A 24,147-nucleotide genomic window follows, 5' to 3' on the forward strand; every position below is an offset into this window, starting at 1 on the left:
GTTTACTGAGTGTTGTTAAAAGGAAAGGCCATGTAACACAGTGGTGAACATGCCCTTTCCCAACTACTTTGGCACGTGTTGCAGCCATGAAATTCTAAGTTAATTATTATTTGCAAAAAAAAAAAATCAAGTTTATACGCGTCTCTTGAGCTAAAATGAGTTTGACACCCCTGGTCTACACTGTACGCCCTTTTTCACACGATCATGATTAGGACCACAATTGGCATCATGGGGTGAAACGTTGAGCTGTCATGCTGAGCATATTACATTGCATCTGAATTTGACATTAGTCATAGAAAAACTTTGGAGGGTTAAAAAAAAAACTGCCACGCTCATCATGGTGTCATTTATGTCGTGCTAATCGCATCCGGTGTCTAATCGAGTTCATCGGGATTTAGCAGGGGAAAAAATAAACCTCCATCACGCTGCGTTGCGATGTGATATTAACTGTTACGCACAATTACATATCTGACGACCTCGTATGATGACATCACAATCAGATATGCTTAGACGCGCAAACTCGGGCTGCGAAATTAAATTGATATTGAGGTTTTAATCACTGCAATTATCAATAGCAAGATGCTGAGGTTTTTTTTAATGTTCTCTCTCTCTCTCCGCCAGTTGAACTGGGATTGTCGATCCTTGGCCTGCTGACCAATCAAAAGTGGTTAGTGGAAACCGCGTGTGCTGATAACAAATATCACTTGTTTTGTATAACTGTGCAGGGTCTGAAAATGTTTTAACGGTGAGTGTAAAATGACTGAAGGAACTTTTCCGGTGCCTGTCAACTTAGATTAAAACAGGTGGAAGACCATAAGGCTACGACAATCGGTCAAGGATGGTGTTAAACCTCAAACGTAAGGCCCGTGAGCCTAATCAGGCTTTATTATGCCCGCGACATGAGTTTGCTTAGTACAAAAATAAGCTGACATTTTTGAATGGAAGAAACTGCTGTTTTAAATGTGTCAACTGGATATCGCAATGACAATTATTTTTTTGTTGTGTGATATGTTGTTGTATTTAGTTGTATTGTATCACATGCCTCAGGAGCATGCATGATTTCGGAAGGGGTGGAGCTGCACTAAATTGCCAAAAGTATTTGGCCTCCCATCCAAATGATCAGAATCAGGTGTCCTAATCACTTGGCCCGGCCACAGGTGTATAAAATCAAGCACTTCGGCATGGAGACTGTTTCTACAAACATTTGTGAAAGAATGGGCCGCGCTCAGGAGCTCAGTGATTTCCAGCGTGGAACTGTCATAGGATGCCACCTGTGCAACAAATCCAGTCGTGAAATGTCCTCGCTCCTAAATATTCCAAAGTCAACTGTCTGTTTTATTATAAGAAAATGGAAGAGTTTGGGAACAACAGCAACTCAGCCACCAAGTGGTAGGCCAAGGAAACTGACAGAGAGGGGTCAGCGGATGCTGAAGCACATAGTGCAAAGACTTTCTGCACAGTTAGTTGCTACAGAGCTCCAAACTTCATGTGACCTTCCAATTAGCCCACGTACAGTACGCAGAGAGCTTCACGGAATGGGTTTCCATGGCCGAGCGGCTGTATCTAAGCCATGCATCACCAAGTCCAATGCAAAGCGTCGGATGCAGTGGTGTAAAGCACGTCGCCACTGGACTCTAGATCTGTGGAGACGCGTTCCCTGCAGTGACGAATCACGCTTTTCCATCTAGCAATCTGATGGACTAGTCTGGGTTTGGAGGTTGCCAGGAGAACGGTACATTTCGGACTGCATTGTGCCGAGTGTGAAATTTGGTGGAGGAGGAATTATGGTGTGGAGTTGTTTTTCAGGAGTTGGGCTTGGTCCCTTAGTTCCAGTGAAAGGAACTTTGAATGCTCCAGGATACCAAAACATTTTGGACAATTCCATGCTTATGGGAACAGTTTGGAGCGGGCCCCTTCCTCTTCCAACAAAGCAAGGTCCATAAAGACATGGATGACAGAGTCTGGTGTGGATGAACTTGACTGGCCTGCACAGAGTCCTGACCTGAACCTGATAGAACACCTTTGGGATGAATTAGAACGGAGACCGAGAGCCAGGCCTTCTCGACCAACATCAGTGTGTGACCTCACCAATGCGCTTTTGGAAGAATGGTCGAAAATTCCTATTAACACACTCCGCAACCTTGTGGACAGCCTTCCAAGAAGAGTTGAATCTGTAATAGCTGCAAAAGGTGGACCGACATCATATTGAACCCTATGGGTTAGGAATGGGATGGCACTTCAAATTCATATGTGAGTCAAGGCAGGTGGCCAAATACTTTTGACAATATAGTGTCTGTGGCAACACTCCTGTGTTTGGACACTACGTACATGTTAGTACATCAGTTGAGGGAAGTGAGTAAATCACAATAACATCCTGTAATTAGATTTTGATACAACTCATTTAATCTTCTCATTGATTAAAAATGGTTACCAACGGAAGCATTGTCAAACTTTGCTAGACTCAGTTCCACCTGTTAAACTGATGAACATTATCACATTTATTCAGAAATTGTGAATAACGACAAACGAAGATGGATTGTAAGTGAAAAAAACCCATATGTATTTTTTCAGAATGTGCTTGGTTTATTTTTTAAACAAAGAAAACAATCTGAATGTATTCTGTATTTTTAAGTTATCATGCCATGACTTCACCAGTCCGGCCCACTTGGGAATAGATTTTCCTCCATGTGGCCCCTGAGCTAGGATGAGTTTGACACCCCTGGTGTAAGCAAACATGGGTGTTTTATACGTAAACACAAATGCTTTTGAAATATGATTATTGTATATTGTTCTCATGTGTGGCAACTTGAGACAAAAAAAATATGTTGACTGACAGCCTAAAAGTAACATGACCTATTCCACTTATCATTCTAGAAGTTTTATGCATTTAGATCAGTGGTTCTTAACCTTGTTGGAGGTACCGAACCCCACCAGTTTCATATGCGCATTCACCGAACCCTTCTTTAATGAAAAATAAAATGTTTTTTTTTTCAAATTCAAGATAAAGTTATATGTTTTTGGTAACACTTTAGTATGGGGAACATATACTAAGTAACAAAGACTTAATTTAGAGTTTTTTGGACACTAGGGGAATATATTCTAAGTAACACAGACTTAATTTAGTTATTTGGTTAGGGTTAGGGTTAGAGGGTTATAATAAGGCCATGCCGAATAAGGCATTAATAAGTACTTAATAATGACTAGTTAAGAGCCAATATTTTACTAATTTGCATGTTAATAAGCAACTAATTAATGGTGAATATGTTCCCCATACTAAAGTGTTACCATGTTTTTTTACTGGTGCACAAAATGAACCGTGCATGAACATCACCTTGTTCAAAGAACAAAACCAACACAGTGCATAAACTCACAACAAGTTACACACCTGCAAATCAGTCTGACTTCTGCTGTTGCCGTATCCGTAATACGGCGATAAGGAGAAGTTTTTATTTACAAGATGAGTCGGGTGTGTCTTGACTTCCGCCGAACCCCTGAGCCCGACTCACCGAACCCCTAGGGTTCGATCGAACCCAGGTTAAGAACCACTGATTTAGATTAATAAAATCTAAAAATTGCATCGCTATTGCTGTTTTTGTATGTAAATTTTGTTTTACGAAAAACTGATTTTTCTTAAAATGGTGCATTCCTCCTGCCAACTGCTTCACTACTGCTTTTCTTGCCCTACTTTCTGGCATGTCTACAAGCTGCTTGCTCCATACGGCAATGTCTTAAGCGTACTATAGCACGCTATATCTGATGTATTCAGTTGGAGCTCTTGCCCTTGTGGATTTCCTCAACAAAACGAGCAAAGACCATACATCAGGCTTTTCAAAAATATTGTACCAAGTCTTCAATTGGTAACCAAAATATTTTTTTAATTGCAACACAACACAATTGATTTATGCAAGCGTGCAAGAGCGTAGCAAATCTGTGTAGGCAATCGAGGCATAGCAGTGCGAAGGGGGCTATACTGTCCACACTTCCCTTCTGCTGTGACATTTTAGAACCACATGTATTTGTGGCATGCATTGATGTTACTATTTTACAAATGTGTAAGTCGTATTGAATGTTTTTGAAATGCTAAAATACATTTTGCTCATTCGTAAATGTTGTCAGGAGTTGCATTGATGGTGGAAGTCAATCCTATCATATCCATGGGCTCCATCGCTGGGAGGAATCTGTCTGCTACCGCGGGAATCTGTCAATGGTCGAGTTAAAGAAAAAAAGGTGACGATTAGAGATGTCCGATATTATCGGCCGATAAATGCTTTAAAATGTAATATCGGAAAATATCTGTATCGGTTTTTTGATTATCGGTATCGTTTTTTTTTTTTGTTTTTTTTAATTGAATCAACATAAAAAACACAAGATACACTTACAATTAGTGCACCAACCCAAAAAACCTCCCTCCCCCATTTACACTCATTCTCACTCATTCACACAAAAGGGTTGTTTCTTTCTGTTATTAATATTCTGGTTCCTACATTATATATCAATATATATCAATACAGTCTGCAAGGGATACAGTCCGCAAGCACACATGATTGTGCGTGCTGCTGGTCCACTAATAGTACTAACCTTTAACAGTTAATTTTACTCATTTTCATTAATTACTAGTTTCTATGTAACTGTTTTTATATTGTTTTACTTTCTTTTTTATTCAAGAAAATGTTTTTAATTTATTTATCTTATTTTATTTTATAATTTTTTTTAAAAAGGACCTTATCTTCACCATACCTGGTTGTCCAAATTAGGCATAATAATGTGTTAATTCCGCGACTGTATATATCGGTATCGGTTGATATCGGTATCGGTAATTAAAGAGTTGGACAAATATCGGAATATTGGATATCGGCAAAAAGCCATTATCAGACATCCCTAGTGACGATGGATAAAGATGTTGAACACATGATGCTGTTTAAGCACACTGAGTATGTGGCGAGTTTGACGAGTAGTGATTGTGATGTTCTAATGCAGTGGTCCCCAACCTTTTTGTAACTGCGGACCGGTCAACGCTTGAAAATTTGTCCCACAGTCCAGGGGGGGATTTTTTTTGTTTGTTTGTTTGTATTTTTGTCATAAAAAAAATACAACCGTGTGTGCTTACGGACTGTGTCCCTGCAGACTGTATTGATCTAAATTGATATATAATGTAGGAACCAGAAATATTAATAACAGAAAAAAACAAGCCTTTTGTGCGAATGAGTGTGAATGAGTGTAAATGGGGGAGGGAGTTTTCTTGGGTTGGTGCACTAATTGTAAGTGTATCTTGTGTTTTTAATGTTGATTTAATTTAAAAAACATTTAATTTTTTTAATTTTTTATTTTTTATTTGTATTTGTATTTTTATTTTTTAATTATTGTGCCGCCCGGTACCAATCGACCCACGGACCGGTACCGGGCCGCGGCCCGGTGGTTGGGGACCACTGTTCTAATGAACAGCTAAGACACGGGTATGTGCATGGGAGTTATCTGTGAACTGTATATGCAGTATGCAGATTCAATTTTGTTACTACAATGAGTTTGTGTATCAATTTATCCGTACGTGCTTCCACAGTGCAACAGTTGAACAAGTTATGCACACACATTGTGTTGCGTGTTCACTGTGCTTCCAACAAGTCACTGTCAGTTATGCTCCATGTGGTTTTGTGATGATTCGGCTGCTGAAGTCCTGCCGCCACTCGCTTCCGCCTTCTCGACGGCCACAGATGTATGTGGCCATTCCGTAGTCGCCCGCCTCGCCTGCTGCAGCGGCGTGTGATTCGCCGCCGCCGCCACCTGACTCTCGCCCCTGGTGGATGCGGGGACACTTGGCCTGGCGACCCAACACCAAGTCCTCCCTCCGCCCTCCCGTGACTTTTGAACTTGTTCTGTTTGTTTTCTCTGGGGACATCTGGAATCTGTCCTTAAGGGAGGTGGGAAACTGTGTTGAGCCGTTGTCCGGATCATGTTTTGTTTTAGTTTAAGACTCCCTTACTTCTGTTTCAGCACCCCTGAGTTTATTTTTATTGGTTGCCATGGGTGGTGATTATTTTCACTTGCCTCTGATTAGTGTTAGGGATGCTCACCTGCTCGGGCACTAATCAGAGAGCTATTCATTCCTGCCTTTCGCCACTCTCGGTCTGGCTGTTTTTTTTGCTTCATGCAACAAGTTACGTTTGGTTATTCCTGTGATTCTTGATTCTTGTTCCTGTGCTAAGCTTTGCCATAGCTCCCCATGCTATCGTCACCCTTTTCTGTTTATTCTTGAATTTGTGACTGATTTATGGAAAATAAATCATCTTCCTACCTGCACACTGCCTCTGGAGTTCCGTCTGCATCTTGGGAAAACGATCCGCGCATTACCATGCCACCCAGGCATAACAGTTTTACTTGAGACCTCTACTCCACCCTTCTGAAGTACTGCAACAAAGGAATACATTTCATCTATGCTCCCATGCACGCACATCAGGGATCATAATGAAAAGCACGGGAGAAAGCGTGAACTGTCTACAAGTGCAGGTAATTACCAAAAATAAGTCAAAACTAGTGGAGTACAAAAGTCTATAAATTTATTGATATCATGTTACCCCCTGTTGAGAAGTTCATCTAACAAGCCGTATTTTTATTTTCGAATGAATTGTTGATGGATGGAGATTCCACCTCCAGTTTATCCTTTTCATTGCATTAGACTATTTGTTAGTTATTTATAATATGATGTAATTTGCAATAGTTCATGTATAAATGATATAGCCTCCAGCTGATGAACATATAGTAACAGAACCAATGGCTCAACTTTTTCACTAGTAGCACCGGTGCTACTAAATACAAATAATTAGATACGCAGTATTTTTTTGTAGCACAGAAAACATTTTTTAGATACAATGTCTTAAATGTCACAATTTCATTGCTTACACTCAAACAAGGTACACATGTGCACTCATACATATAAACACAATGCCATCATAAGGCTTACTGTAACTCTCAAACACAGAGAACATCCCTAAACTGTGCTAGCACTGTTGCTGACACAAATGTATGCCTGGGCTATCCTATTCTGATCTAGTTTGACCCATAAACTAACCCATAAGTGGAAATATCCATTGACGTAAATAAATATATCCACCATACCTTGTTTTTAAACTTTCGGGACTGATGGGGATACCAAATACACAAAAACAGGTACTAACAAGTAAGAAAAGTAGGTTTTGCATAATTGGATCCCAACTTAAAAGATGTTTGATATAATAGAAAAGGAAACGCCTTGGAAATAATATAAGAAAAGTCAAATATAATCTCCAAACTTCTTATAAAAAACGCAATTCATCAGCTAACAAAAACCCCAAATAATAAAATGTGAAATAAAGTGTGTTTGTTTAAGAGGACATGTTTAAACGTCAGCAGCAACGGGAAAATAATTGACCTTTAACAATGGTGTTTTTATCGGTAAACATTATAGGACATAAAACACAACAATTTTAACCAGGAACACCAACATGCCAACTGCTTCATGATGCTGTGTGACAGGCTGTGTTCGGATAATTACTTTTAAAAAATCAGTCGTTATAGTTACTCTTTCCTTTATAATTGAATTACACACGTAATTACTTTGTAATAAATGTGATTAATTACGAGGGAAAGTAATGTGTTAAAAAATAAACTTCAAATATCTGGCATAATGCAGTTGAGAAGTTTCATATGGATTGATATACAAACCCTGTTTCCATATGAGTTGGGAAATTGTGTTAGATGTAAATATAAACAGAATACAATGATTTGCAAATCATTTTCAACCCATATTCAGTTGAATATGCTACAAAGACAACATATTTGATGTTCAAACAGAAAAACATTTTTTTTTTGTTGCAAATAATCATTAACTTTAGAATTTAATGCCAGCAACACATGACAAAGAAGTTGGTAAAGGTGGCAATTAATACTGATAAAGTTGAGGAATGCTCATCAAACACTTATTTGGAACATCCCAAAGGTGAACAGGCAATGCCATGATTGGGTATAAAAGTAGATTCCATGAAATGCTCAGTCATTCACAAACAAGGATGGGGCGAGGGTCACCACTTTGTCAACAAATGCGTGAGCCAATTGAACAGTTTAAGAAAAACCTTTTTCAACCAGCCATTGCAAGGAATTTAGGGATTTCACCATCTACGATCCGTAATATCATCAAAGGGTTCAGAGAATCTGGAGAAATCACTGCACGTAAGCAGCTAAGCCCGTGACCTTCGATCCTTCAGGCTGTACTGCATCAACAAGCGACGTCAGTGTGTAAAGGATATCACCACATGGGCTCAGGAACACTTCAGAAACCCACTGTCAGTAACTACAGTTGGTCGCTACATCTGTAAGTGCAAGTTAAAGCTCTCCTATGCAAGGCGAAAACCGTTTATCAACAACACCCAAAAATGCCGTCGGCTTCGCTGAGCCTGAGCTCTGTGAAGGCGCCATTAATGCTGAAAGGTACATACAGGTTTTGGAGCAACATATGTTGCCATCCAAGCAACGTTACCATGGACGCCCCTGCTTATTTCAGCAAGACAATGCCAAGTCACGTGTTACATCAACGTGGCTTCGTAGTAAAAGAGTACGGGTACTAGACTGGCCTGCCTGTAGTCCAGACCTGTCTCCCATTGAAAATGTGTGGCACATTATGAAGCCTAAAATACCACAATGGAGACCCCCGGACTGTTGAACAACTTAAGCTGTACATCACACAAGAATGGGAAATAATTCCACCTGAGAAGCTTACAAAATGTGTCTCCTCAGTTCCCAAACGTTTGCTGAGTGTTGTTAAAAGGAAAGGCCATGTAACACATTGGTGAACATGCCCTTTCCCAACTATTTTGGCACATGTTTCACTGGTTTGTGTAAATAGATTGAATGTGCTTCCATGGCTGTGTTATTGTCAACGAACGTGGTATTATTTGGATGGCAAGTTTGTCACTTTAATCATTGATATGCTGTTCACAATTCCGACCCTCATAGTTACTAACGCGCAGTTGAGTTTGTGTCAAATGGTGGTGAAAAAAAACAATAATTTTACTGATCAGTTCCTCCAACTAAGATCTAGTTTGGGTGGTGAGGCTCGAAGCGCGAGTGATCAACATGTCTGCGTCAATCACAGTCCAATGTTTCAATTGTTATGGTTTTAATTAATTCCAAACATGCTATACAGAAAATTGTAATGTGGTTTTATCAAATTTGGATGGATTTATTTCAGGAGCAAAACGCGGTAAAAGGGTTGAAATTCCTTTTCGCACATGCTTTGTTTTTTTTTAATTGGTAAATGGGTTATACTTGTATAGCACTTTTCTACCTTTAAGGTACTCAAAGCGCTTTGAAACTATTTCCACATTCACCCATTCACACACACATTCACACACTGATGGCGGGAGCTGCTATGCAAGGCCCTAACCACGACCCATCAGGAGCAAGGGTGAGTGTCTTGCTCAAGGACACAACAGACGTGACGAGGTTGGTAGAAGGTGGGGATTGAACCAGGAACCCTCACATTGCTGGCACGGCCACTCCCAACTGTGCCACGCCGTCCCCAACATGTTTTTTTTTTAAGTCACACGGCTTATATTTTTTGGCACATTTGCGATTAAATGTGTTGCGCCGTACAGCACTGTTGCCATCTCTCTGTTACGCCTGTGTGTCTTTTCAGGCCTCCCAAGACGCAGACTGGTCAGTAAAATGCAGACGGATGAATGCACTGAAAGATTCCCAGCTGAATTGATGGAGCAGGTGAAAATCAAACGTTTGAATCCCACAGTCAAACACAAAGACCACTCCTCTTGTGTGCAGGTCCCTTTTCTGTCTGCCAATACCTCTCCAATGCCAAAACCCAAACAAGAGGACCAGAGGTGGGTAGAGTAGCCAGAAATTGTACTCAAGTAAGAGTACTGTTACTTTAGAGATGTATTACTCAAGTAATAGTAAGGAGTAGTCACCCAAATGTTTACTTGAGTAAAAGTAAAAAGTATGTTGGGAAAAAACTACTCAAGTACTGAGTAACTGATGAGTAACATGTTCGTTTAATGATGACGGCAACAAATAATGCACAAAAACATAAAAATAGCAATGAGCAAATTCACAGCCAGGAATATCTCTTAAGCAACTAAAACTTAGACTTCCTTTTTATTGTCATTCAAATTTGAACTTTACAGTACAGATAAGAACGAAATGTCGTTGCATTAGCTCATGGTAGTGCAGGATAAAAAAGCAATAAGGTGCATGTATAAATAAATAAATAGGTTACTGTACAGATAAATATATTGCACGTTTATGGATGTATGTCAGGGGTCACCAACGCGGCTGCCCGCGGGCACCAGGTCGCCCGTAAGGACCAGATGAGTAGCCCGCTGGCCTGTTCTAAAAATAGCTCAAATAGCAGCACTTACACAGTAAAATCCCCAGTGTTAAATATGCAGTGTTAACATGAATTACATCTATCAGAGTTATTACAACAACAGCTGGAGTAAAACGCCCCCCCGGTGTTGGTGTTGATTTCCATCGTTAAACGAGACAGTGTTAGGAGTACTCTGATTAGCCCCGCCCTCCAGCCCCTCCTCGTGTCCACACCCTGAAGAATTTTCTGGACGCCATATTCTGGATGTTTAAGGACTGTGGTAAGTTGCTTCTCCTCTCTTACTAAATCAATTATTTGTCATTTGTAGCATCATGTCAGAATTTACTTCATATTGTTGCTCAATATGTAATTAAGTTATTTGTGTACGGTTTTGTATCTAACAAATATGGTATTCTAAAAGGGCTAATGTCACCCAGTGAATGTTAGCTTAAATGTTAGGCACCTCAGACTTCGATTTTGCGCGGGATGTGGGACAATTTCAAACATTATGTGAAATAGAATATTTGATATGTAAATTGTGCATAATTATATACTGTATAAACCTGGAAAACTTGTGTTTTACTCACTTATTCACACAATACCGGTTTTCACTGTAGTATAGTGATGTACATTGATCCCTGTACTTGAGTACTTCAAATGCCTAATGGAGTGCTTCAGTACTTATATCTTTTAATTATAATTTTTTTTTAAATAATTTTTTTTTTTTTATGTATTTATTTTTCTAACTTTTAATACGATGGTTTTTCGACCACGGAGCACAACATTAGAAGAGTCATTTTAACACGTTTGTTTCATTTACAGGAAACATTTAAGCCCAAAAATAGATTATTTTTGCACCCAGTCCAAATAAGGCAGTACCTTTGTCATTCCGCGCCCACAACAGTGGAAGCTAAGTATGTTAGCCGCCTGGCTAACAGACGTAACTAGCAGACGAGGCTCGCAGAGCTCTGGGCGGACAGGTGAGTTTACCGTCGCTGCCACGAAGCGAAAAGAGGAACTCGTATAAATACCACAGTGTTTCTATGTCTAATATCAGGTTAGTGTGCCGGGTAATTTTATCATTGTATAATCTTGTGACGATATGCTCCGTGTGCAGGCTGGGAAAGGGAGAGTTTAAAGATGTAAGTATTGTAAGGACGCCACTCGCGCCGTTATTAACAGTGAATGAATGTAAGCTGTAAGCTGTATTCAACGCCAAAATAAATATATAATAATGAACGCACAGAAACCGGCTTTTACTCTGTTCTTCGTTACACACACAGACCAAACTTGAACCTCCCCTTGCTCTGTAAACTGCATGTAACAATTGGCTTCAAGTTTATATCAGAAACCAGAACATTTGTAACTATTAAATAAACTAACATAGGGCTCAGTCTGTTACAGTATAGATGCATATATATATATATATATATATATATATATATATATAAATATATATATATATATATATATATATATATATATATATATATATATATATATATATATATATATATATATATATATATATATATATACATTTAAGTATTTATAACTTACTTTCACAAATGCATTGCAGTTCATAAAAATAATAATTTAAAAAAAGGCTGCTGTATCACATATACCCAGAACTGTGATACGTTGACTTCTTTTCCGGCATTCTGAATGAAATGTGCATGTGGATGGATCTTTATTATGTTGCTCTAATTCTGCTTATGTGTTATGTACTTTCTACAGGGAAATGCTGGTAAAAGTGAGACTGGGTGATGTCCAAACAGTTGTTAGAATAACGGAACCAAATTTGTCGGACTTTTTGAATGCAGGTAGGAATTTGATATTGTGAATGTGATGTTTGCACACAAGCTTTAACTGTGCTATGAGCAGAGTTTGTACACAGCCTTGAATGTCTGGAAATATAGTGTTTTCCAGGTTTCAAATCAGAATCATCTTTGTTGACCATGTATAACACACAAGGAATTTGACTCCGATAAACTGCTTTCTCTGAAACAATGAACGAAAAAAAAAAAAAGAAAAAATAAAAAAATATATATATATATGTATATATATATATATATATAAATGTGCTGGAAAATGCTGGATTTACTCTATGATGGCCAGTGTCGTAATTTAAAAATGTATAGTTTGATGTAATTGTGTTGCTCCCGGTGTAAGCATCAAATGTGTCTGGGTGGGGCAAGCCCAGTTATTTGTCATGCAGTATATATATAGATGTATATAGTCTATTTAAAGCTTTGGCTTCTTTAAAAAGTTTACATTTTATCTTGAAAGTGCTGGAAAATAGCTTGAATGTTGCTCCTAAAAAGCTGTATGTTAGTTAATAGCACTGTTTCAATTAAATTAAAATTCAGTTGAATTTAGTTATAGAAATCTGCTCTCACTTTATAACTAATGGTAAGCACAAAGTTTATATTATAACTCAAATGATAGGTTTTAATTCCAAATTTAGTGTCTGTAACTGGGTTTCCATTACAGATTTTTTGCAAAATAAAAACATTTCTAAATGACGACAGTCGAATTGCGCATGAAATCTTATCCCGTAAGAATTTGGCATAGGAAGATGGACTCTCCAAAAATCCATATAACACTCCGTATTCTATGTTGTTATAACACAAAATGGCTTCGAACACTCACAAAATGCTACAAAAACCCATAAAATGACTTAAAAAACACACAGAATACTACAAAAACCCATACAATGACTTTAAAAAACACACAGAATACAACAAAACACACATACAATACCCCCAAAACACACAAAATACTCAAAAAACACACAAAATGACTTAAAAAACACACAGAATACTACAAAAACCCATAAAAAGACTTAAAACACACATACAATACCCCAAAAACACACAAAATACTCAAAGAACATACAAAATGACTTAAAAAACACACGGAATACTACAAAAACGCATAAAAAGACTTAAAACTCACATAAAATACCCCCAAAACACTACAAAAACACACAACATACTCACAAAACTCAGAAAATGACTTAAAACACACATAAAATACCCCAAACAACAACATGACTTAAAAAACCCACAACATGACTTAAAAACACAATATACTCAGAAAATGACTTGAAACACATAAAATACCCCACAAAACACACACAACACTACAAAAACCAATGAAATGACTTAAAAAACACACAAAATACTCCAAAACATCCATCCATCCATTTTCTACCGCTTATTCCCTTTTGGGGTCGCGGGGGGCGCTGGAGCCTATCTCAGCTACAATCGGGCGGAAGGCGGTGTACACCCTGGACAAGTCGCCACCTCATCGCAGGGCCAACACAGATAGACAGACAACATTCACACTCACATCCACACACTAGGGCCAATTTAGTGTTGCCAATCAACCTATCCCCAGGTGCATGTCTTTGGAGGTGGGAGGAAGCCGGAGTACCCAGAGGGAACCCACGCAGTCACGGGGAGAACATGCAAACTCCACACAGAAAGATCCCGAGCCCGGGATTGAACCCAAGACTACTCAGGACCTTCGTATTGTGAGGCAGATGCACTAACCCCTCTGCCACCGTGAAGCCACTCCAAAACACACAAAATTAAATAGTGAGTAACCCTGGTCTAGGCACTATTGAGCATAGGTGGCCAGAGCACAAAATCATGAGGTGTGTGTGTAAATATTTTTGCTTCTACATTGTTAATGGCGAGGTTACTAAACAATCACCTGTTAGCTTACCAGCGTGAAGATATGCAGATAAGATTACAGGTACCATAAATCATGTTTCATTTTATGTGTTTTTTGAATTGAGTGTGCAATTTCACATTTGTTGGCCCTTTTTTTTGGTAGCCCTATTTGAAATTATATATAGGAGTATCAAGTCATTAGGTTTTTCTAATGATCATTTTTCTTATATTTGTGTATACAGTATTTGTTTTGACTGGGCCTTTCAACTTTGGCTGTATGTTTTGCTTCAAAATAACTGATTTGAAACTCATTTTAAAAATATATCAAATGACCTGTCGGTTTCTGCTTTTTTTGTTTCCTAGCATTTTCCAAATTCGGTGTCCCAGCTGTAACAGAAGGTGTCAAAGTTGTTGACAGTTCAGGGACTGAGATAGATGATGATGTTTTTGAGGAAATTGTGAAGGATCCATCCACTGGGGTACTAACCATCAAATACGAAACAGGTTTGTTACCGCTTTAAATTTGTAAGGTATATTAACATTTTTATTCCAATAGTGAGAAGAGGTAAATCTTTATTTATAATCAAGCTAAGTAACTTTTTTTTTCAAAGCAAACCGATATTCTCCATTAGATTAGGTGTGGGTTTATGAGCAAATTGTGTCCAACATGTCTTCTTTCTCCTTTTTGCAATGGTGGTTAGAATCTGTCTCCAAAGTCCCAATCATCCGTTTGTTCATCGGACTCAGACACAATCATCCTTGAAGACACTCCTACCAGAAAGCGTCAGAGGCTGGACTTTGAAGCTGTGCAAGTAAGACTTCATACAGGCACTAACGCTCTCTATTGAACAAGGATTAAAATGGTTCGAACAATGATCTTAAATTGCATCGTATGAGGGCTATGTTTAAGTTATGTCCAGATTTTAACATTGTATTGTACTAAATATAGATTTCTTAAACTGTTTTATATTTTTGTTTGATATTTTTATTTCAGCTGGTGAAATCCATTCTTACCAAGAAATCGGGTGGAGAATATTTAATAAATGAATACAACCGAACTAAGTCCTTGACAGATGAGAGCAGAAGAAAATTGGTGAATATACTGGCAGCTGAGATGACGGAGAAGAATGGGTAAGTTGTTTATTGGTTTTGATTGGCGCATGTGTTCTTATTTAGGTTTCAGAGTAATTTTAAATCTAAATAATAAATATTTCACTACATCTTATAAAACGTGTGTATGACAAATAAACCTGAATGTGATTTTTTTTTTTTTTTGTACATCTCCATCTAGACAGGTGAAGGAAATGTATGCACAAGGAATTGTAAACTTGTTCCCCAACCTCAAAGACCCATTTTTCAAGAATGGCTATGTGAGTTACACACTCTTAATTGTTGTTATAGTTTTTATTTTGAGTCGTCCCAGAGTATGTTGTGACTAATAGTGCCTATTTTTGCAATTTTCTCAAAGGAACATTTTTATGATAGCAACAGTGGTACTGGGTACCTGGCCTGGAGAATTAAAACTATTCAGAGATGCAGTGCTAAAGAAAGGCGATCATCATTTGGAGGTAATCCTATATTATTCTTGAAAAATGTATTAAATAGAATAGTCATATGAGCACTTATTGGTTTTGTTGCATTTGTTGCAATGCTTTTCAGCTAGTAGCCAAACATTTTTTCATAAAAGTTGGGTCAAATCTAGCTGACAAAGTGTTTTGAACTGTATGTGATTGTCATGGCTAGTATGTCCCCATATTGTTTAGCTTTGGCGGAAGGACCATCTGATGAAGACAAGTCGGGAGGACCAACTGTTGGACAAGTTACCCAATTCATTCCAGAGATTGTCCTGTCTGAAGATGAGTGCAAGGAAGCGATGTCACTGATGAAACATTCGGCTGACGTGGACATGGTCATCAAAGAGATGAAGCTGACATTTGCCCATCGGCATAACATGGTCCTGGACCCACAGCAGTCAAGCAACATTCTATCTTATTTTCCTCGTTTTAAAGACATCAAAGGCTTGGTAATTATCTCATCAACATTTTCTGTATTAATGTTGTACAACTATTGCACATTTTAACTGTCGTTTACTGTGTAATTTTAAAATTGGTACCTAACTTCCCACTACAGGTTGAACAGGATTTTGTTCTATTGTTTGGAGAGCATGTATCGGGCAAGTTTCTGGAGAAGTAGCCAACCACATTCAAAAAGAAGATCATCGAACAATGCAGAAAGCTTCCCTCCATCACTGAGCTTGAGAAACTCCTGATGGCAGCTGACCCTCCTGAGGATGGGGCTGAAGTGAACGTTGACTTTGGTAAGATGTTTGTAAGGATACATTCATTTAAATGAGGAAGCATGTTCAAAATGCAGACTTACAACCATAATTAGAACAAAATTCCAAAGTCTTTGGCCTCACTAAGAAGATATTTTTTGGAAAAAAAAGGGCTTCTTCAGGTGTTTTTAAAGTGCCATATTTTATTTATATATATATATATATATATATATATATATGTCTTAATAAGGTTATCCAAAAAATAGTGCTCGATACCGTAGTAGAGCGCAATATATGTATGTGTGGGGGAAAAAAATCACAAGACTATTTCATCTCTACAGGCCTGTTTCATGAGGGGGGTACCCTCAATCGTCAGGAGATTTTAATGGGAGCATTCGCATACCATGGTTTATATAGGGCACAGAGTGGGTGGGTACAGGCTGGCCTAGGGGCGTGGTGATTGGTTCATGTGTTACCTAGGAGGTGTTTCCGTCTATGGCGGCATGTTGTTACAATTTCGCTGCGCTTGTTGAGGGATGACAGGTCTGGACGGTAGATAATAAACAGTTTCTCTTTCAAGCATAGGTTGCATCTTTTATTACCACTATTGTAAGGTGTGCTGGATGCAAGAATTTGCCATGTTATTGAATATTCAACATTATTGTCTTTGAGGTCCCAAATGTGTTTGCTGAGTTCTGTGGTATTTCGCAGGTTTTGTTCCTGAAAGAAGCCTTGTGGTTGTTCCATCTGGTTTTGAATTCACCCTCGGTTAATCCTACATATGTGTCGGATGTGTTAATGTCCTTGCGTATTACCTTAGATTGGTAGACAACTGATGTTTGTAAGCATCCCCCGTTGAGGGGGCAATCAGGTTTCTTTCGACAGTTACATCCTTTGTTGGTTTTGGAGTCGTTCTGACTGGGGGTCGACGGCTCATTTGCAATTGTTTTGTTGTGGTTTGAGATGATTTGTCGTATATTGTTCATGCAGCTGTAGCTCAATTTGATGTTGTTCTTGTTGAACACTTTTCTTAGGTTGTTGTCTTTGGGAAAGTGTTTGTCAATCAGGTTGAGGAATTTGTGTCCAATGTTCGTTGAGACGTTTTTGCTGTATGGGGGGTTGTACCAGATGATGCCGTTTCGTTTTCTGTTCTTTTTTGGCTGGTTTCCTGGCGTGGGTTCATAGGTGAGGGTGAAATTGCATCCGCTTTCATCAAGGGCTTTTTGGTACGGGGGGGTTGCTTGGTCAAATTCAGCTTTGCTAGATGACAGCATCGATAGCCTTTTATTGATTCCGGTAGGTATTCTTTTCGTGGTGGTGGGTGGATGGTTGCTGTCATGGTGCACGTATTGGAGTGTTGTGTTGGGTTTCGTGAATGGTTGGTAGCTGTTATTTCTCAGGTTGAAAGTGACGTCAAGGAAGTTGACGGTTTGCTTGTTGGCTTCAATCGTGATCCGTAGGCCGTTCTCTTTGAAAATCTGAACCTTGGTATTTACCGTGATGACGGACTGGCAGTGTGTCGCGCCTCGCCAAGGAGCAGCGAGAATACCAAGAAGCGCATATGCCAAATTTTCAAAGAGAACGGCCTACGGATCACGATTGAAGCCAACAAGCAAACCGTCAACTTCCTTGACGTCACTTTCAACCTGAGAAATAACAGCTACCAACCATTCACGAAACCCAACACAACACTCCAATACGTGCACCATGACAGCAACCATCCACCCACCACCACGAAAAGAATACCTACCGGAATCAATAAAAGGCTATCGATGCTGTCATCTAGCAAAGCTGAATTTGACCAAGCAACCCCCCCGTACCAAAAAGACCTTGATGAAAGCGGATACAATTTCACCCTCACCTATGAACCCACGCCAGGAAACCAGCCAAAAAAGAACAGAAAACGAAACGGCATCATCTGGTACAACCCCCCATACAGCAAAAACGTCTCAACGAACATTGGACACAAATTCCTCAACCTGATTGACAAACACTTTCCCAAAGACAACAACCTAAGAAAAGTATTCAACAAGAACAACATCAAATTGAGCTACAGCTGCATGAACAATATACGACAAATCATCTCAAACCACAACAAAACAATTGCAAATGAGCCGTCGACCCCCAGTCAGAACGACTCCAAAACCAACAAAGCATGTAACTGTCGAAAGAAACATGATTTCCCCCTCAACGGGGGATGCTTACAAACATCAGTTGTCTACCAATCTAAGGTAATACGCAAGGACATTAACACATCCGACACATATGTAGGATTAACCGAGGGTGAATTCAAAACCAGATGGAACAACCACAAGGCTTCTTTCAGGAACAAAAACCTGCGAAATACCACAGAACTCAGCAAACACATTTGGGACCTCAAAGACAATAATGTTGAATATTCAATAACATGGCAAATTCTTGCATCCAGCACACCTTACAATAGTGGTAATAAAAGATGCAACCTATGCTTGAAAGAGAAACTGTTTATTATCTACCGTCCAGACCTGTCATCCCTCAACAAGCGCAGCGAAATTGTAACAACATGCCGCCATAGACGGAAACACCTCCTAGGTAACACATGAACCAATCACCACGCCCCTAGGCCAGCCTGTACCCACCCACTCTGTGCCCTATATAAACCATGGTATGCGAATGCTCCCATTAAAATCTCCTGACGATTGAGGGTACCCCCCTCATGAAACAGGCCTGTAGAGATGAAATAGTCTTGTGATTTTTTTCCCCACACATACATATATATATATATATATATATATATATATATATATATATATATAGTAATGCAAATGCCACTGACCTTGCAGTGTATTAAATTAAATTGTTGGTCCACATTTGAAGTAGGCTATCAAACTTGTTCTGTTTCAGGTTGGGACAATGACCTCTCATCGATTTTGCTGCTCTTACACTTGATCCCACCGACTGCTCTAGGTCGGAAGAGGCCAGGAAAAGTTTCTGCATCCCGGGCTGAGAAGCATCTTGTGGTCTTCAAGAAGGTTTGTATTGTTCTCTAATAAAGGATTTTTAGTTTACAATAATGAATGTAATCATTTCTATAATATAACCACAACCATGTTGATTTTTTTATTCTTCTCTCCATAGACTGGAACAAGCATCCAAGAACATCTTGACACCATTACTACCAGCACTCAACCCTATCTCCTGGCTGTTGGAGTTCATAATTCTCGACAAGAATGCCATACCTTGCAGGTCACACTCCTCTCTTGGTGCTTTTGATGAACTGTTTAAAGCACACTTTGTGTTTGCAACATCATACCACACCATGCTCCACAACATGTACACAATCATCCAGACTACTTTGTACAACATTGATGTTGGGAAGGTCAAAGAGAGTCCTCGTGTTGCTGAAATTAGGACAAGGTTGCTTCTGTAGTGTTTGACTTTTGTCTTCCACCATTAAGTGTTTTGTTTGTCAGGCTGAGTTCCCTCATTCAAACATGCTTGTTCGACATTTACGTTTAGTTCACGGTTACCTTCCTGGAAAAAATCTTAACCTTAAATGCGTTCAAACTGGATGTGGTGGTGTGTTTGGTACTTTCTCTGGTTTTAGGAAGCATTTGAAAACAAAACACTCAGTGTACTGAACTACAGATTGGCACCTATGTTCACTTAAACAGGACAGAAGAGACAGTGTCAGTTAATGTAGATGAGTCAGCCACAACATCTGAACAGTCGAGACAAGCTAATAGGAGCAGTCTGGATATGTGTACCACTGCTGTTGCACAATTTAAGGTAGCTGGATTAAGTCAGTCTACTATGAATGGTTTTGTCTCATCCATGGAGGAAGTGTACAGAGTACCGCTGTGACTTCATTGTCTGTTCAGATGTGGCATTTGACATGCCTGTGTTTTGTAAGATAAAAAATATTATTGTCAAAGCTGATGATGTATTGCTCTGTGGGAAACTGATGGAAACTGTGTTTTGAGGAGCATTACCATGCCTATAAGGTCAGGTTGCATCCAGACAAAGTTGTTAAGGTTTTGGACATAAAGAAACTGCCTTACTCCAAACCAATTGATGTTCAAATGGCGTATGGAACATCATGTTCCACATTGTATGTTGTCCCATATTGCCATTTCATGCAGACCTAAGGTCACCCTTTCTGTATTCTCTCCCTAAAGTTGATTGTTCTGCCTGACAAAGAAATAAAGGTAATTAAACGTATGATATTGTATTACTGTGTTTTGCACTCACTTGCTATTTACAAGACAAAGTTGTTGAGACTTAATTTGACACTGCACAAGAGTAAATCAAGTAGAACGAGCACCTTTTTTTTTTTCAGAAATAGTGTGAGGTTTTATAAACACTGCAATGTTAAAGCATTTTTACTATTTACTAAATATTTTTTTCTTCACTGCAAGGGAGTGAATAATCAACATATGAAACCTTATCAGAGTTTTTTGAACACCAAAGCAGTGTTAATGAGCAAATACATTTAACTTGGTGTACATTTATCACCACAGAAGAGTAATTTATCAACACTACTCAAGAGTAATATTTACACTAATCAGAGTTAAAAAATAAGTTGAACAACACTCTACAGTGTAACAATTTTTGACTCTATTTAGTGTTCATTTAACTCTATAAATTTAACACTATGGAAAGAGTAAATTTAACACCAGACAACACTCTACAGTGTTACAATTTTCGACTCTATTTAGTGTTCATTTAACTCTATAAATTTAACACTATGGAAAGAGTAAATTTAACACCAGTTTAGGTTAGGACCATATAGACTCGGGAAAAGTGTTAAATTTAACTCTTTAAGTGTTGATTTGACACAATGGAATTTACTGTGATACCAGTGAGCTGCCTCTATTTTTTTTATTTTTTATTATTTACTGGCAAGCTGGTCTCGCTATGCTCGACATTTTTAATTCTAAGAGAGACAAAACTCAAATAGAATTTGAAAATCCAAGAAAATATTTTAAAGACTTGGTCTTCACTAACTGACAAAGAAACAAATAACAGATTTGGTGTCCAGTTCAAAGTGTGACATGATTTATTTAAAAATTTGAGAGTTGACTTTTGTATTTTACATGCGTTATTATTTGTACAAACATGGTGCAAAGTAATTCATGATTTGTTAAAAAATGTTAGTGGCCAGCTGGTTAAAATGGGATATTATGACTTCACAAGACTGTCTTAGAAGTGATCATTTGAAAATGTTCAATTTGAAAAATGTGCACTTAGAGAAAATATAAAAATAAAGTGTTGCATATTGATATTTATCTGTTTCTATATGTATTTATGGTGAGAAATCATTAAGATGATCAGTGTTTCCACAAAGATAAATATAATTAATTATTAATAATAACATAGAGTTAAAGGTAAATTGAGCAAATTGGCTATTTCTGGCAATTTATTTAAATGTGTATAAAACTGGTAGTGTCATGTCTGTATTATCATGTTTTGTTTTAAGTCATGTTTTGTTTAGTTTCTGTCTTTTCACTCCCTTGTCTGGTCACCATAGCAACCATTAGTTTTCACCTGTCACGTCACGCACCTGTTTCACGTTTTGAGTCACGCACCTGCTTTCACTAATCATGTCCATAGTATTTAAGTTAATTCATTTTCTGTTGTTCGGCCTGACGACCTCACCCCATATATGCTTCTACGCACCACATTTATGCTCTGTCCATTCCTCTATGATCCTGCTTCATGTCCCTTGTCACAGTAAGTTTTGGTTCCATGTTTATAGTCTTTTTTGTTTTTCATAGTTTATTCTCCGCCACTGTGCGCGCTTTCATTTATTCCTTTTTTTTGATAAATATAAATAAATCATGTACCTCCATTCCCATCTCGCCCGTGCCAACTTTCCGTTGCATCCCGGAAAAGCAAACTACCAAGATCAAGTCCTGACAGTAGGTCGTCAGCAGACCCGCTTTTCCGCAAGTAAGTTGGCCGAGTTGGACAATGCGGATGAAGTTTCTTGGGAGGTGCTGCGCGCCATGGAGGCAGAGACGCTGCGCTTTTCCCCCAGGGAGCGCAGGGGGATGATGTGGGGGAATGAAGGCAAGCTGGTGCCGATCGGCGCGTCGCTCCCGTCCCGGAAACGTCGCCAAGGACGGGGAAAAACTTCCTCGAGCCAGCAGGACACGCCGCTCCCACAAGCCCCGCCCCCTCCGGGCGGAAGCAAGCAGCAGTCTGCCCGGCTTCCCCATGATGACATCACAGACCAGGATTTTTGTTTCAACTCTTTTTCTTTTGAACACCCGCCTCCAACAAAAGACACTAATGGCATGTCTTTGATAAAACATTATCAAAACATGTTTTTAGAAATCAGGTCTTGTCAGTCACAGCCATCCCAATTTCATGCCCCGCCCCCCAAGACTGATGCCCCGCCCCCCAAGACTCAAGTCCCGGCCCCGTCACAATTTTTTTCTTTTTCCGCCCACACAACCCCAGGTGGGGGATAAAGAAAAATATTGTGGCCAAAATAAAGGAGAAATTTCTGCCCTCCCCCGCCCACCCCTACAGAGAGTTCCAGACCGCAGGGAGCGCGTCTGGTATCCGCCCCTTGAGGGGGGGGCTGGGGTCGGGAGCTGTGTAGGTGGGGTGGCTCTGCATCACCATGTTAAGCCACAGCCTCCCTCACGGCCGCCACCACCAGTCTACCGACCTGTCAAACCACAGCCTCCAGCACGACCGCCCTCACCAGTTTTCCGACATGTCAAGCCACAGCCTCCAGCACGACCGCCCTCACCAGTCTTCCGACCTGCCAAGCCGCAACCCCCAGCTAGACCACCTCCACCTGCACCAAGGCTAGCACCAGTAGCTGCACCACGGCTAGCACCAGAGCCACGGCTAGCACCTGTCGTTGCTTCACGGCTAGCACCAGTAGCTGCACCACGGCTAGCGCCAAGGCTAGCACCAGAGCCACGGCTAGCACCTGTTGCTGCTCCAAGGCTAGCACCAGTCGCTGCTCCAAGGCTAGCACCAGCTCCTCCACGCCAAGACCAAGACCCTCCACGCCAAGACCAAGACCCTCCACGCCAAGACCAAGACCCTCCACGCCAAGACCAAGACCCCCCACGCCAAGACCAAGACCCTCCACGCCAAGACCAAGACCCTCCACGCCAAGTCCAAGACCAAGACCCTCCACGCCAAGTCCAAGACCAAGACCCTCCACGCCAAGTCCAAGACCAAGACCCTCCACGCCAAGTCCAAGACCAAGACCCTCCACGCCAAGTGCCGCCAGTCGCAGCTCCACGACGCCAAGTGCCGCCAGTCGCAGCTCCACGACGCCAAGTGCCGCCAGTCGCAGCTCCACGACGCCAAGTGCCGCCAGTCGCAGCTCCACGACGCCAAGTGCCGCCAGTCGCAGCTCCACGACGCCAAGTGCCGCCAGTCGCAGCTCCACGACGCCAAGTGCCGCCAGTCGCAGCTCCACGACGCCAAGTGCCGCCAGTCGCAGCTCCACGACGCCAAGTGCCGCCAGTCGCAACTCCACGACGCCAAGTGCCGCCAGTCGCAGCTCCACGACGCCAAGTGCCGCCAGTCGCAGCTCCACGACGCCAAGAGCCGCCAGTCGCAGCTCCACGACGCCAAGAGCCGCCAGTCGCAGCTCCACGACGCCAAGTGCCGCCAGTCGCAGCTCCACGACGCCAAGTGCCGCCAGTCGCAGCTCCACGACGCCAAGACCCGCCATGCCAAGACCAAGACCCGCCATGCCAAGACCAAGACCCGCCATGCCAAGACCAAGACCCGCCATGCCAAGACCAAGACCCGCCATGCCAAGACCAAGACCCGCCATGCCAAACCAAGACCCACGCCAAGACCAAGACCTATACCAAGACCCACGCCGA

At 40.4% G+C, this 24,147-nt stretch overlaps 1 protein-coding gene across 1 annotated transcript; it reads left to right on the forward strand.

Moving 5' to 3' along the window:
- The first annotated feature begins 15,772 nt into the window (after window positions 1-15,772).
- LOC140678796 (uncharacterized) lies at window positions 15,773-20,503 on the forward strand. The gene is made up of 4 exons (XM_072913117.1): window positions 15,773-16,051; window positions 16,243-16,345; window positions 19,187-19,314; window positions 19,421-20,503. Exons 1-4 carry the CDS (start codon window positions 15,773-15,775, stop codon window positions 19,553-19,555), a joined length of 645 nt encoding a protein of 214 aa, XP_072769218.1. The 3' UTR covers window positions 19,556-20,503.
- The last annotated feature ends 3,644 nt before the right edge of the window (window positions 20,504-24,147 follow it).

The sequence above is a fragment of the Nerophis lumbriciformis genome, linkage group LG05, assembly GCF_033978685.3.
Source record: "Nerophis lumbriciformis linkage group LG05, RoL_Nlum_v2.1, whole genome shotgun sequence".
Classification (NCBI taxonomy): Eukaryota; Metazoa; Chordata; class Actinopteri; order Syngnathiformes; family Syngnathidae; genus Nerophis; species Nerophis lumbriciformis.